The sequence below is a fragment of the Lepidochelys olivacea genome (genome assembly GCF_965140295.1).
Source record: "Lepidochelys olivacea isolate rLepOli2 genome assembly, chromosome: 5".
In the NCBI taxonomy this organism is placed as follows: domain Eukaryota; kingdom Metazoa; phylum Chordata; order Testudines; family Cheloniidae; genus Lepidochelys; species Lepidochelys olivacea.
In genome coordinates this window covers 21,978,034-21,991,190 of record NC_140415.1, presented here as the reverse complement: position 1 = coordinate 21,991,190, position 13,157 = coordinate 21,978,034, and the positions used below count along the sequence as shown (strand labels likewise).

The 13,157-nt window shown below is 43.8% G+C and overlaps 1 protein-coding gene across 1 annotated transcript in view; it reads left to right on the top strand.

Annotated features, from left to right (window-relative positions):
• ALPK2 (alpha kinase 2) overlaps positions 1–5,602 on the top strand; it is a gene marked incomplete at its 5' end in the record, with an annotated part of 68,339 nt that extends 62,737 nt beyond the window's left edge. The window contains 1 exon segment of the mRNA XM_084629621.1: positions 4,908–5,602. Coding sequence (XP_084485747.1) covers positions 4,908–5,184 — 277 coding nt within the window. The 3' untranslated portion in view covers positions 5,185–5,602.
• Between the last annotated feature and the right edge of the window lie 7,555 nt (positions 5,603–13,157).

Sequence of the window (13,157 nt, the reverse complement as noted above, 5' to 3'; positions counted from 1 at the left end):
AAAATGTCTCAGGTTGGGCCCCTGAAGTTTGAATAACCCAGAATCAATCATCACTGATGAAAATTTGGGCCTAAATTAATGGACTAAAGAAACAAATAATTTCATGGTTGTTTCCTTCCAATATGTCCTCTGAGATCAATGGTGAATAGAAACGTGTACTGATCCTGCAGAGACATTACTGACATAAGAGTTAATAATTTATCCCCATAGACTGGATAATTTTTCTAGTTTCATGAGGAAAGAGGATAGGATTTTAAACTCTACCTTTTCATGACAAAATGATCTCAAACTGTTAAACTATTGGTTTCAGTACTATAGATCAGTGCATAAACTTCTTGCAGAGAGCAGGAAAGAGCATGTGAAAAATTTCCACCAGCAGGAACACAATTTCCATTAATGTGGCTTCCTGGAAAAAGGAAATGGTTTCCCCTTCTCAATTTGAAAAATGGCCAGTGCCTGCCAGGAGGAAAACCCACCACATTCATGCCTCAGAAACTGGTCATTTTGCACACATCTACAAGAGCAATCACAAAGAAAAACAACGATCATTCATTGCAGTGAAAGCTGTCAGATCACTAATGGCCCTGGAGATTCCAAAGCATTTAGATTTCTTCCTGCTCAATAGAACAGCCCTACTCAGAGTGGAAGAGAAATGTGGCCTCTCTTTCAGTCCTGCAGAGGAAACAAGATATTTTAAATATTAAAGCAAGCAGATGCTCTCCAAAGGCTCTCTACATCACAGAGGCTCATTATCCACTCAGACACTGGCATCTGAATCTCTGACATGTACAGTGCTGCAGCATGCAGGAGAGTAATACAAAACCACTATAGAGTGAAGAGGTTCTAACTAGAACTCATTGAATTATTTGTTGTTGATTAATAGTCGCTGTGAATTTGGCCTTTATTTCCACAAACACCCAGTGCTTGGTTGAATATTCATGATTAAACCCCTTCAGACACAAACAAAACACAACAAAAGGAGAAACAAAGCATTGTCTCTGATGCATGCCCTTTCTGATGAGCCGCTGCTCTGCCCTGCCCTGGCCAATTTCCACAGTCAAGCCCAAGGCTATCCTCAGCTTAATCCAAAGACGAAACTCTTGCCAATGTCAGGTAGGCTTGCCTGTGAGAAGAACCATCCTCTGATGTGATTGAAGCCAGGTCTTCATGCTTCTAAAACGGGGCTTGGTCTGGGAGTCTCCTGGCTCTATTCCCTCCCCCCAGGAGTGGGAGAACATTCCTCATTCCCTCACAGAGCCCCAAGCTATTTTGCCTTTCTATTTATAATCTACCATAGGGCTAGATTGTAAGTGCAACCTGCAGAGCCAGGGAGTGTAAAGGAGCGGGCGCATCAGGTGCAAGCTACTGTAAACCTGAGTCAGGGTGTAGCGGGAGAGCACAGACTCTGTGCCTGATAATTAGGCTGGAGGCCGGCAAAGGGACAAGGAGAGCCAGGGCTACACACACACACACACACCAGCCAACAGGGCTGGCTGGCAGTGATGAGGGCAGGATGAAGTACATGTGATGATGTCCACCACCTTGACCTAGATTGAACTAGAGGCCTCCAAGCCTAGAACCATGAGTCTCTACAGCCTGAGCTGAAGAGCCAGCTGCAGCTAAGAACTGAAATAGACTCATGTCCTCTTTGGATTGGGTGCAGATACACACAGACCAGTGGATTATATATGCTGGATCAGTTCATGGGCAAATGCAATGGCTCCCTAGTATGCAGACAGGTGTTGTGGAGCAATTGTAACTCAGAGGGTGAGTCTGAGTTGCATTTCCCTTTGGGAGCTCCACCTGGAGCAGCACAGCTATATGCCACTGCCTACTCAGGGAAGGGAATAAACTCTTACTCTTAGCCCTAAACGAGTCAAGCAGGAGATTTCTCTACTTCCACCAGACAGGCTGAGTAGCGTGTCTAGAGCAGGGCAGGTCCACCACCTTATTCACTTGTCAGGCAGATAAATCCTCCCCTGCCTAGCTTGGCATGGGTATGTTCACATGACACATAATAGCAACCTCAGTGTAGTGCTTTTATTCACTAAAATTCCCACAAAGATTTTTAAAAAAAGAAAAAGAGTACTTGTGAGACTAACCAATTTATTTGAGCATGAGCTTTCGTGAGCTATTTTTTTTAATATTCAACCAGCTCCAACTTTAAGGAAGGGGCTGAGATTGTAAGGTCATCACGAGGAGACAAAAATGGCCAAAAATATCAAAAATTAAAAGACTGAATTCAGAACTTCCCTCTCCTGTTGAAGCTGATCTCCATAAAGGACACCAATAATTTCACTTACAAGATAATGAGGATTTGTGATCTTCTTTCCACATGTATTCAAGGCTGCAATGATTTGTTTAAAATCATTTAAGACAAGATTGTGTGTGTGCACGTGTGTTTAAACATAAGCAACAAAGTCTATAGATATATATGTGTGTGTGTGTCAAGTTTCCTTCCCCACTCTGAACTCTAGGGTGCTGTTGTGGGGACCTGCATGAAAGACCCCCTAAGCTTATTCTTACCAGCTTAGGTTAAAAACTTCCTCAAGGTACAAACTTTGCCTTGTCCTTGAACCCTATGCTGCCACCACCAAGCCTGTTAAACAAAGAACAGGGAAAGAGTCCACTTGGAGACGTCTTCCCCCAAAATATCTCCCCAAGCCCTACACCCCCTTTCCTGGGGAAGGCTTGATAAAAAGCCTCACCAATTTGTACAGGTGAACACAGACCCAAACCCTTGGATCTTAAGAACAATGAAAAAGCAATCAGGTTCTTAAGAGAAGAATTTTAATTAAAGACAAGGTAAAAGAATCACCTCTGTAAAATCAGGATGGTAAATACCTTACAGAGTAATCAGATTCAAAACATAGAGAATCCCTCTAGGCAAAACCTTAAGTTACAAAAAGACACAAAAACAGGAATATACATTCCATTCAGCACAGCATATTTTACCAGCCATTAAACAAAAGGAAATCTAACGCATTTCTAGCTAGATTACTTACTAACTAACAGTTGTAAGGCTGCATTCCTGATCTGTTCCTGGCAAAAGCATCACACAGACAGACAGACCCTTTGTCCGTCCCCCCCCCATATTTGAAAGTATCTTGTCTCCTCATTGGTCATTTTGGTCAGGTGCCAGCAAGGTTATCTTAGCTTCTTAACCCTTTACACGTGAAAAGGTTTTGCCTCTGGCCAGGAGGGATTTTATAGCACTGTATACAGAAAGGTGGTTACCCTTCCCTTTATTTTTATGACAGTGTGTCTGTAAGGAAGCAATGGAGTCTGCAATATGAATGTGTGGGTGTGCGGAAAAGCATTACTTACTTTTTGGGTATGTTTGAGAAGCTGTAGGATTTGTAAAAAGAACAGGAGGACTTGTGGCACCATAGAGACTAACAAATTTATTTGAGCATAAGCTTTCGTCAAAGAGTTTTTTCCCACCCTACGGTGGAACTATGTGTTCCATCATGATCTGACACATGGGAGTTCCAGGGTGGCCTTTTCATCTCATGTGAGATTACTGATGCTAGGAAAGCAGATAGCCTGACATTTCAAACTCCCTATTCCGTCACCTTAAAGGAACAATAGAGATGCAGAATGAAGCTGTTAGAGGTAAACAGAGAAAGATACTGTCACGCTGCCTTAAAAGATAGCTTTTCGTTTCTGTGCCACCTGCTTATCTCCTTTGGTGAATTTTATTCTACAAATCATGCTAGTACCGAAAGGCCCATCCGTCCTATAGAGATTGGGCTTTTCTTCTTGGAGCAGGCAACATCTTTATTGGCACTAGGCAGGCTGCCTGGGAGAGAAATGAATTGCCCAGGACATTTTAGGACTGTATAGTATATTGCAGCTCAGATATTTTCATTTTGATGCTACCAGATAAATTTGTTCACGCACAGCTCCCAACAGGACAAAGATCACTCTCCTGATATGATAACAAACAAAACAAAAAGACAGTCCCTGCCCCCAGAGCTTACAATCTAAGCCAAGCAACAACAGATAGATACAGAGAGATGGAGAGGTTTCAGAGTAGCAGCTGTGTTAGTCTGTATCCGCAAAAAGAACAGGAGGACTTGTGACACCTTAGAGACTAAACATTTTATTTGAGTATAAGCTTTCGTGGGCTACAGCTCACTTCATTGGATGCATAGAATGAAACGTATAGTAAGAAGATAGCTCATCTTAATTAATTAGCCTCTTACTCCACCTTTTCAAGTTCTCTGTATGTATATATATCTTCTTACCATATGTTCCATTCTATGCATCCAATGAAGTGAGCTGTAGCTCACGAAAGCTTATGCTCAAATAAATTTGTTAGTCTCTAAGGTGCCACAAGTCCTCCTGTTCTTTTTAGAGAGATGGAGAGAGTACAAGGGAACAAGGCAACATTGGTCAGCTTGACAGGCTGTGGCCCCCCACACACTAGCCCTGTGTGTGAGCAGCAGGGACACTCCTTCAGAGTAATAATGATCACACTTACCCACTTCTGTAGGCTTCTTCTATCTGAAGTGCCCCAAGCACTTTATAAAGATTATACTGTGGAATTTTCTTTGTTTATAAATTTATCTAACTAAGAAGTTTGTTAACTAACAATTGTATTAGCCACAAGTTGAAATTATAGATGGAAGAGGAATAGTTGGAACACAGGGCTGAGAGCCAGCCTCCTGAGCCCTGTTTTCTGCTCTGCAGCTGACTCACTGATTGGCCTTGGGTGAGTCATTTAGTCTCTCTGTTCCTCATTTTACCATCTAGAAAATTGGGATAATACTTCTCTCCTTCAAAGAGGCGATGAGAGGCTTATTAAATGTTGTAGTGTTACTTATGAGTCCAAAGTCATACCGTAGACCTGGCTTGAAAAACAAATGTTGAAATTCCTTTTTTGTTCTTCTTCACTGGTGCAGATACAAAGGGTTTAAAGGCAACTGCGCCATTTCCTTCATTGATCAGTTTAAAGCCCTCCACCAGTGCAATAAGTACTGCGAGATGTTGGGGTTGAACTCTCTCCACGGCAGACATCAAAAACAGAGGAAACCAACAGCCATGAAAAGCAAAGTCCCTCCAAACTCACCAAAAGTACAGAAAAGAGTGGCCAGCACACAGGCAGCCAAGACAAACATAGACCTCCTGTCTTCAAAGCTTCCAGTAACACTGCACCACTTCGCACAAGCTCCTCTCTAGAAATGGACAGGTACTGAAGGACATGACTGTGGCGTTAGACTGAGCCTTCTGCTTTATGCCAACATTTGGAAGCTGTTCTTTGTAACAGCAACCAGGAAACCAGCTGCATCTGTGGCCTAGCAGGCTACAATTCAAAAGCAAAGGAAAGTTTTCAAAGCCAAACAAAGCTATCTGCCTCGATTAACTTTCAAGTATTTTTACATATGTCATATCTGTGTATGTCTGTGTATTTGCACACTCTGTGTCTTGGTCTTTGTGCAGGAGATGGGTCACTGGAGCATTTCTGTCCTCCATTCTCAACTCCTAGATCTCTACACCAGTGATACTATGGCATGCAGCAGTTATGTAAAAATAAAACTACTTAAGCCACCACTTAGTAAAGGTTTTGGACTAGAGCTCGATACTGGCACTGGGGTCAAGGATGTATGAGAATAATTGCTTTATTTCCTAACTCTTTGCACAGTTTTAATCCTTACTATACTCGTATTCCTTGTACTTTTGCCAATTAAATTTCTTTTAAAACAAGCATAAGCCACATGGGTATTTGGATCATTATACACACCTGTTCTCTGGACAAGCTCAAGGATTTAGCTGCCACCTATGTAGCTTTCCTCCTAAAGTTCAGTCACCTAGTTGGAAAAATCCTAAAACTGGGCATCACCTGGGACTTTCTTATCCACAGAATTTGTTTTCTCTCTGAGGCCCTGATCCTGCAATTAAATCCATCTTTCTCCCACCCAGAGCCTGTTGCAGGATTGGGGCCTGAGGGCGCAAGCTGCAGGATGCTGAATACAACTCATACTGAAGTCATTGGGAGCCAAGGATATTCAGCACCTTGCAGGACTAAGATCTAATTGTTGTGTGATGGGGTGCCCACCCCACACAAGACCTGGAAAGGTTAAAGGGCCGGCCAATTAACTGCCCAGGCTGCACCTGAAGGAGACAGGGAGCAGGACACTAATTGGAAATGAGCTCAGCTGGGCAGGAAGAGGAGGGGCCTGTATAAAGCCCAGGAGCAGTGAGCAGCAAGAATCTACAAGGAAGTAGTCTACAGTCGCTCCTTGGGAGGAGAGAGTGTGGGCTGACAAACCCTGGGAAGGGGGAAGCTAAATAGGTAGGAAGAAGCCAGGAAAACAGCAGCAAGAAGTCGAACTGTACAGACCATGGCTGCTTGTTAGAAGGTCCCTGGGTTGGAACCTGGAACCCAGCGTAGTGGCTGGGCCTGGGTTCCCCTACCAGTGACTGTGAAGTGGCACAGGGTGTTGGAGATGTAGACAGACAGCTGGTCCAGAAGGACTTTGAATTCCCCAGAAGGGGAGAATTTTAATGACCTAGCCAGAGGTCCAAGCCATCAACAGGAAGCTACAACTCCTGGAGTGAGAGAGGACACAGGGTGAAATAGATGACAGGTAGGGACACCACCAGAGAAGGGCAATGCCTAGCAAGAGCTAATCCCCAGAGCCACCAGGAGGAGACACCACATGCGGTAAGTAGACCCCGTGACAACAAAGGTACAATAGTTTTTGCCTTTACAGGGACAGTCTGAGTTTCTGAAGGAATAGCTTAGTCATTGGGTCCAAGTGTGCCTAATGCAAGGGGGAGCCACCATGAGAGTCCACATTGACCCAGAATTCCCAGACAATAGTTATTGAGATACTTAAAACAGGAAACTATTGTGGTGACCTCGATTCTCCACTATGTATGAGCGGTGCAGCATATTGTGGAGATTGGCCACCACAGAGAACCAGCTGTGGTTCCCTGAATCTCAACCACCCACGGGGCCTGCTTCAACTCCTGCCACTGGCATAAGGGCAATATCTTCTCGGTGGAAGACGAGATGTAGAGGAGCTGTGCTCCATCATACCCCCTTGTACCCACACCCATAGGCACCGACTCTGTGGGTGCTCCAGGGCTGGAGCACCCACAGGGAAAAAATTGGTGGATGATCAGCACCCACTGGCAGCCAAGCTCCCCATCCCACGCCCCAGCTCACCTCCACTTCTCCGCTTCTGCTCTGCTTTCGCTTCCTCCTCCTACCCTGAGCATACCGCATCCCCACTTCTCCTCCCAGCGTTTGCAGCTGCAAAACAGCTGTTTTGTGGCTTAACAAGCTGTGGGAGGGAGGGGGAAGGAGCAGGAACACGGCATGCTTAGGGGAGGAGGTGGGGCTGGGGCAGGGATTTGGGGAAGGAATCCAATAGGGGCAGGGAGGGGAGGAGTTGGTGCGGAGACTTTGGGGAAGGGGTTGGAATGGGGGTGGGTCAGGAGCAGGGGGTCGAGCACCCACCGGCGCCAGGAGAAGTTGGCACCTATGCCCACACCTAACCCCAGACTGCCCCTGACATGCCCCCCCCCCCTTATGTGGGGAGAAGAGGAGCTAAAAGTGAGTTTCCATCCACTTTCCACCAGAAAAGAGTGCCCCTACCAAGGGGAATTCTCCACCAGCTATCTCCAGTTGTTTTAAGGCTACTGATATGGTGCAAAGTGGTCTAAACAGGCTGGAGAATCTGGCTCTGTATATCAAATACCACTTACTCAGGTGCTAAGATACCACAGTGATTGGACCAGGGTAAGAACCTGAACAGAATAGAAGGGGAAGATTACAGGCCAGATTGCTGCCATGTAAATTTTAAAAGGTCACAGAGGTTTTTAAACTAAGGGCTGGGGGGAAAGCTGACAGATGCGAAGGAGCACTGGGTTTGAACAGAGACATCCCTTAGCTGAGAGTTTATTAATGGGGATTCTCAATATCCTAGAAAAGAGAAGAGGATAGAAGTTGATAAAGTCCAAGTAGGAAATGAAGAGAAACCATCAAAAAGAAGAGTCCAAGTTAATTACATCAGATGAAGGCAGACAACTAAATATTGACAAATTTTAAAAATGTTTGTATACAAATACTAGAAATCTAAATACTAAGATGGATGGATTTGAGTGCCTGTTATTAAATGAGGATGTTGCTATACTAGGTACCAGAGAAACTTGGTGGAACAATGATAATCAATGGGATATGGTAACACCAGGTACAAAATATGTAGGAATGACAGAGTAGGTCACGCTGGAGGGGGAGTAGCACTATATGTGAAAGAAAGCATAGAGTCGAATATAGTAAAAATCATACATGAATCAAACAGTGCCATAAAATCTCTATGGATAGAAATTCTATGCTTGAATAGTAAGAGCATAGCAGTAAGAATGTTACCGACCAACTGACCTGGCTGGTGATGGTGATTGTGAAATGTTCAGGGAGATCAGAGAGACTACAAAAAACAGAAAACCCACTAATAATGGGGGATTTCAACTCCCCCCCCCATATCGACTGGGTATATGTCCCCTCAGGATGGGATACAGAGATGAAAATTTCTAGAAACATAAAATGACTGTTTCCTAGAGCAGCTGGTCCTGGAACTCACAAGAGGCGAGGCAATTCTTGATTTAATCCTAAGTGTAGCATAGAATCTGGTCCAAGAGGTGAATATAGTTGGACCGCTTGGTAATAGCAACCAGGAGCAACAGAAGCTCTCTAAAAGTGGGGGAGCCACTGGCCCCTTTCCCTGGGGCGCCACCCCCATACTGCCCCTTCCCCTGAGGTCCTGCCCCATGCCACTTCTTCCCCCCTAAAACCACTTTTAAAGTGATGGGCCCATGCCCGCCCCCCTTTCGGCAACCCTCAGAGCAACCATGATATAATTTAATTTAACATCCTTGTAGGGGAGAAATGCCAAAAAAACCCACCATGGTTGCATTTAATTTCAAAAAGGTGAACTATACAAAAATGAAAAAGTAAACTAGAACGTAAAAGAATAGACACAAGAATTAAATGCCTGAAAGCTGCATGGAAACTCTTTTAAAACACCACAATAAAGCCTCAAACTACATGTATATCCTTAATAATAATTAAAAAAACAGTAAGAGGACAAAAAATGCCACTATGGCTAAACAGCAGCGCAAAAGAGGTGGTAAAAGACATCCTTTAAAAATCAGAAGTCAAATCTTAGTGAAGATAACAGAAAGTAGCACAAACACTGGCAAGCTAAGTTCCCTGTAAGCTGCGTAGCCGCACAGCAGGCTATCAAGGGCTGCACAGGCATGCAGCCACAGGGCCTGGTCTGGAGAGGTGCCTCTCCCCTGGCCCCAGGATGGTGCCATGACAGAGGGCTGGGGGGAGTCCTCTCTCCACGCCGCAGCCCCAGGGCAGCCTGCACCCCAAACCCCTCAACCCTGGCCCCACCCCAGAGTCTGCACCCCCAGATGGAGCCTGCACCCCAACCCTCTACCCCAGGCCTGAGCCCCTTCCTACTCCCTCATCCCCTCACCCGCAGCCAGAGCCTTCATCCCCCACATCCCCGAGCTCCCTCCCACACTCTGAACCCCTTGGCCCCACCCCCACCGCACATCACCTCCATATTGGTGCACATAACAAAATTCATTCCGCACATGGATGTAAAAAATTCAAGGGAACATTGCTGGCAAGTAAAGTGTAGTACAGAGTAATTCAGCACGGCATAAAAGAAACAAAAACTAAGCAAAAATAATTAAGTACATCCAAAGCAGGAAGTCTGTCAAACAATCAGTGGGGCCCCTGGATAATTGAGGTGCTAAATGAGCACTCCAGGAAGATAAGTCCATTGCTAAATGAATTCTTTGCATATGTCTTCACTACAGAGGATGTGAGGGATATTCCCATGTAAGAGCCATTTCTTTTAGATGACAGATCTGGGTAACTGTCACAGATTGAGGTGTCAGTAGAGGAGGTTTTGGAAGAAATTGATAAATTAAACAGGACAAGATGGTATTCACCCAAGAGTTCTGAAGGAATTCTACTATGAAATTGCAGAACTTCTAACTGTGGTATGTAAGCTTTTGCTTAAATCAGCCTCTGTACCAGATGCCTAGAAAGCAGCTAATGTAATGCCAATTTTAAAAAAGGCTCCAGAGGTGATCCTGACAATTACAGGCCAGTGAGCCTAACTTCAGTACCAGGCAAATTGTTTGAAACTATAGTAAAGAACAGAATTATCAGACACAAAGATGAACATATGTTGGGGAAGAGTCAACACAGCTTTTGTAAAGGGAAATCACGCCTCACCAAGCTATTACAATTCTTTGAGGGCCAGGGTGTCAACAAGCATGGGGACAAAGTTGATAGAGCTGATACAGTACACTTGGGCTTTCAGAAAGCTTTTGACAAGGTTCCCCACCAAAGGCTCTTAAACAAACTAAGCAGTCATGGAATAAGAGGGAAGGTCCTCTCATGGATCAGTAACTGGTTAAAAAATAGAATACAAAGGGTAGGAATAAATTGTCAGTTTTCACAATGGAGAGAGGTAAAAAGTGGGGTCTCCCAAGGATCTGTACTGAACCTGTGGTGTTCAGCATATCATAACTGATCTGAAAAGGGGACAAACAGTCAGGTGGCAAAGTTTGCAGAAAATTACTCTAGACAGTTAAATCCAGAGCTGGCTGTGAAGAGTTGCAAAGGGAATTCACAGAACTGGGTGACTAGGCAACAAAATGGCAGATGAAATTCAATGCTGAGTAATGTATATCAGAAAAAATAATCCGAACTGTACATCCAGAATGTTAGGGGTCTGAATTAGCTGTTACCACTCAAGAAAGATTTTGGTGTCATTGTGGTCAATTCTCTGAAAATATCCACTTAATGTGCAACAGCAGTCATAAAAAGTAACACAATGTTAGGAACCATTAGAAAAGGGATGGATAATAAGACAGAAAATATCATAATGCCACTATATAAATCTATGGTACACCCACACCTTGAATACCACAGGCAGTTCTGATTGCTTCATATCAAAAAAGATATATTAGAATTGGAAAAGGTACAGAGAAGGTCAACAAAAATGATTAGGCATATGGAACAGCTTCCATTCAAGAAGAGATTAAAAACACTAGAACGGTTCAGCTCAGAAAAGAGATGACTAAGGTGGGATATGGTAGAGTCTGTAATACCATCAATGGTGGAGAAAGGGAACAAGGAAGTGTTTTACCCCTTCACATAACACTAGAACCAAGAGTCACACAATGAAATTATTAGACAGCAGGTTTAAAACCAACATAAGGAAGTACTTCACATAATTCACATCAACCTGTGGAACTCCTTGCCAGAGGATGATGTGAAGGCCAAAAGTATAAATGGGTTAAAGAATTGGGTAAGTTCACAAAGGATAAATCTATCAATTACTATTAGCCAAGATGTTCAAGAATGTAACTCCATGCTCTGGATGTACATAGACCTCTGATTGCCAGAAGCTGGGACTGGATGATGGGATGGATCACTAAAAATGGCCTTATTACATTCATTCCCTCTGAATCACCTGGCACCACTTTTGGGAAACAGGATACTGGGCTAGGTGGACCATTGGTCTGATCCAGTATGGCCATTCTTATGTTCTTACGTGTTGTCTTGTAAGACTTGCTATGATCACTGTGTCTGGATTCTGCCTCAGTCCTGCTAAAAGTGAGGAAGCCTCATCCAGGGAATATTGCTTGATCCAGATGTTGAGTATGTGTAGGTGCATATACATGCAGGGCACACTCACTTCTGCAAAGGTCATGCCCTCTTATATCTCTTGGTGTAGGAGCGGCAGAGTGATTTCTTGGTCTTTCTGGACCAGGAAGATTCTGGACAGCCAGCAACTGCCAGGTACTTCCCTTGGTGACTAGAATTTGTCTACTTATGTATGTTTCAGCAGGACATTTAAATACCTCTCCTTTTCCCCCTTTAGTGATAGGCTGCCTGCTTTCTGTTATCTCACATCTCCAGGAGGTGTAGATTTGGGAAGGAAAAAAGTCTAATTAGTTTTATTGACACTTGGTACCCTCCTGAAGAATTTCACTTCCCCATTGCACTTATCTGGTGAGTTCACTACTGATTAGAGAACATAGAGGGAAAGGATCCTGCAAATGACTCCACGTGGATGGGCTCCATGGTTCCACCCCTGCAGTGCTGATTGCAGGATTTGCCCTAAACTCTTTGGGACAGGGACTGTCTTTGTGTTCTGTGTTTGTGCAGCATCTCGCACAATGAGGTCCTGGGCCATGACTGGAGCTCATAGGTGTTACAATAATACAAACCAATGATAATAAAATTTTCCTTAATTCATTAATCAAAAACTCTATCCAAACCCGTTGATGGATAAGTGGAACGGGTTGAAACCACAAATCCGGCTTAGGGATTGGTTTGATTGAGATGTGCTCATGGAACACAACACTTTGAAAAAAGAAAAGGAGTACTTGTGGCACCTTAGAGACTAACAAATTTATTTGAGCATAAGCTTTCATGAGCTACAGCTCACTTCATGGATGCATTCAGTAGAAAATACAGTGGGGAGATTTATATACATAGAGAACATGAAACAATGGGTGTTACCATACACACTGTAACAAGAGAGTGATCACTTAAGGTGAGCTATTACCAGCAGGAGAGCTGGGGCGGAGGGCGAGGAAAAAACCTTTTGCAGTGGTAATCAAGGTGGGCCATTTCCAGCAGTTGACAAGAATGTCTGAAAGGCTCTTTGTGAAAGATGATTTTTCCCAAAGAAGAAAAGTGCATTCTCCCCACCAGAAACCATCATAAGGGAGTCTTATGAAATATTCTTTCCTGTGGGGGATTGCTGTTATTGAAGTCCATTGATGGAGGGTTAATCAGTGACTTTAAAGAGTCAGGGCATGTTCTGGCTGGGTTGAAGTATTTTGATGGTATATTCTTGATATTTTTCAGTTGCCTGTTCAGCCAAGTACTGACATCACTACTCCAAGGCTGCTTATTATTATCACCTTGCAGAACAAAAGTGCACTGAAGTGCTGTGTAATAACAGCTATCTGTAGTAAGGTTAAATGAATGTGGACATCCCTTCACAGCTATGAAAACATTTTGCCTTTCCACTGCCCAAGATTTTATTGATTTTTACCATTCTTCCCAATTAATAAGCATATTAGAGATACAATACACTGTT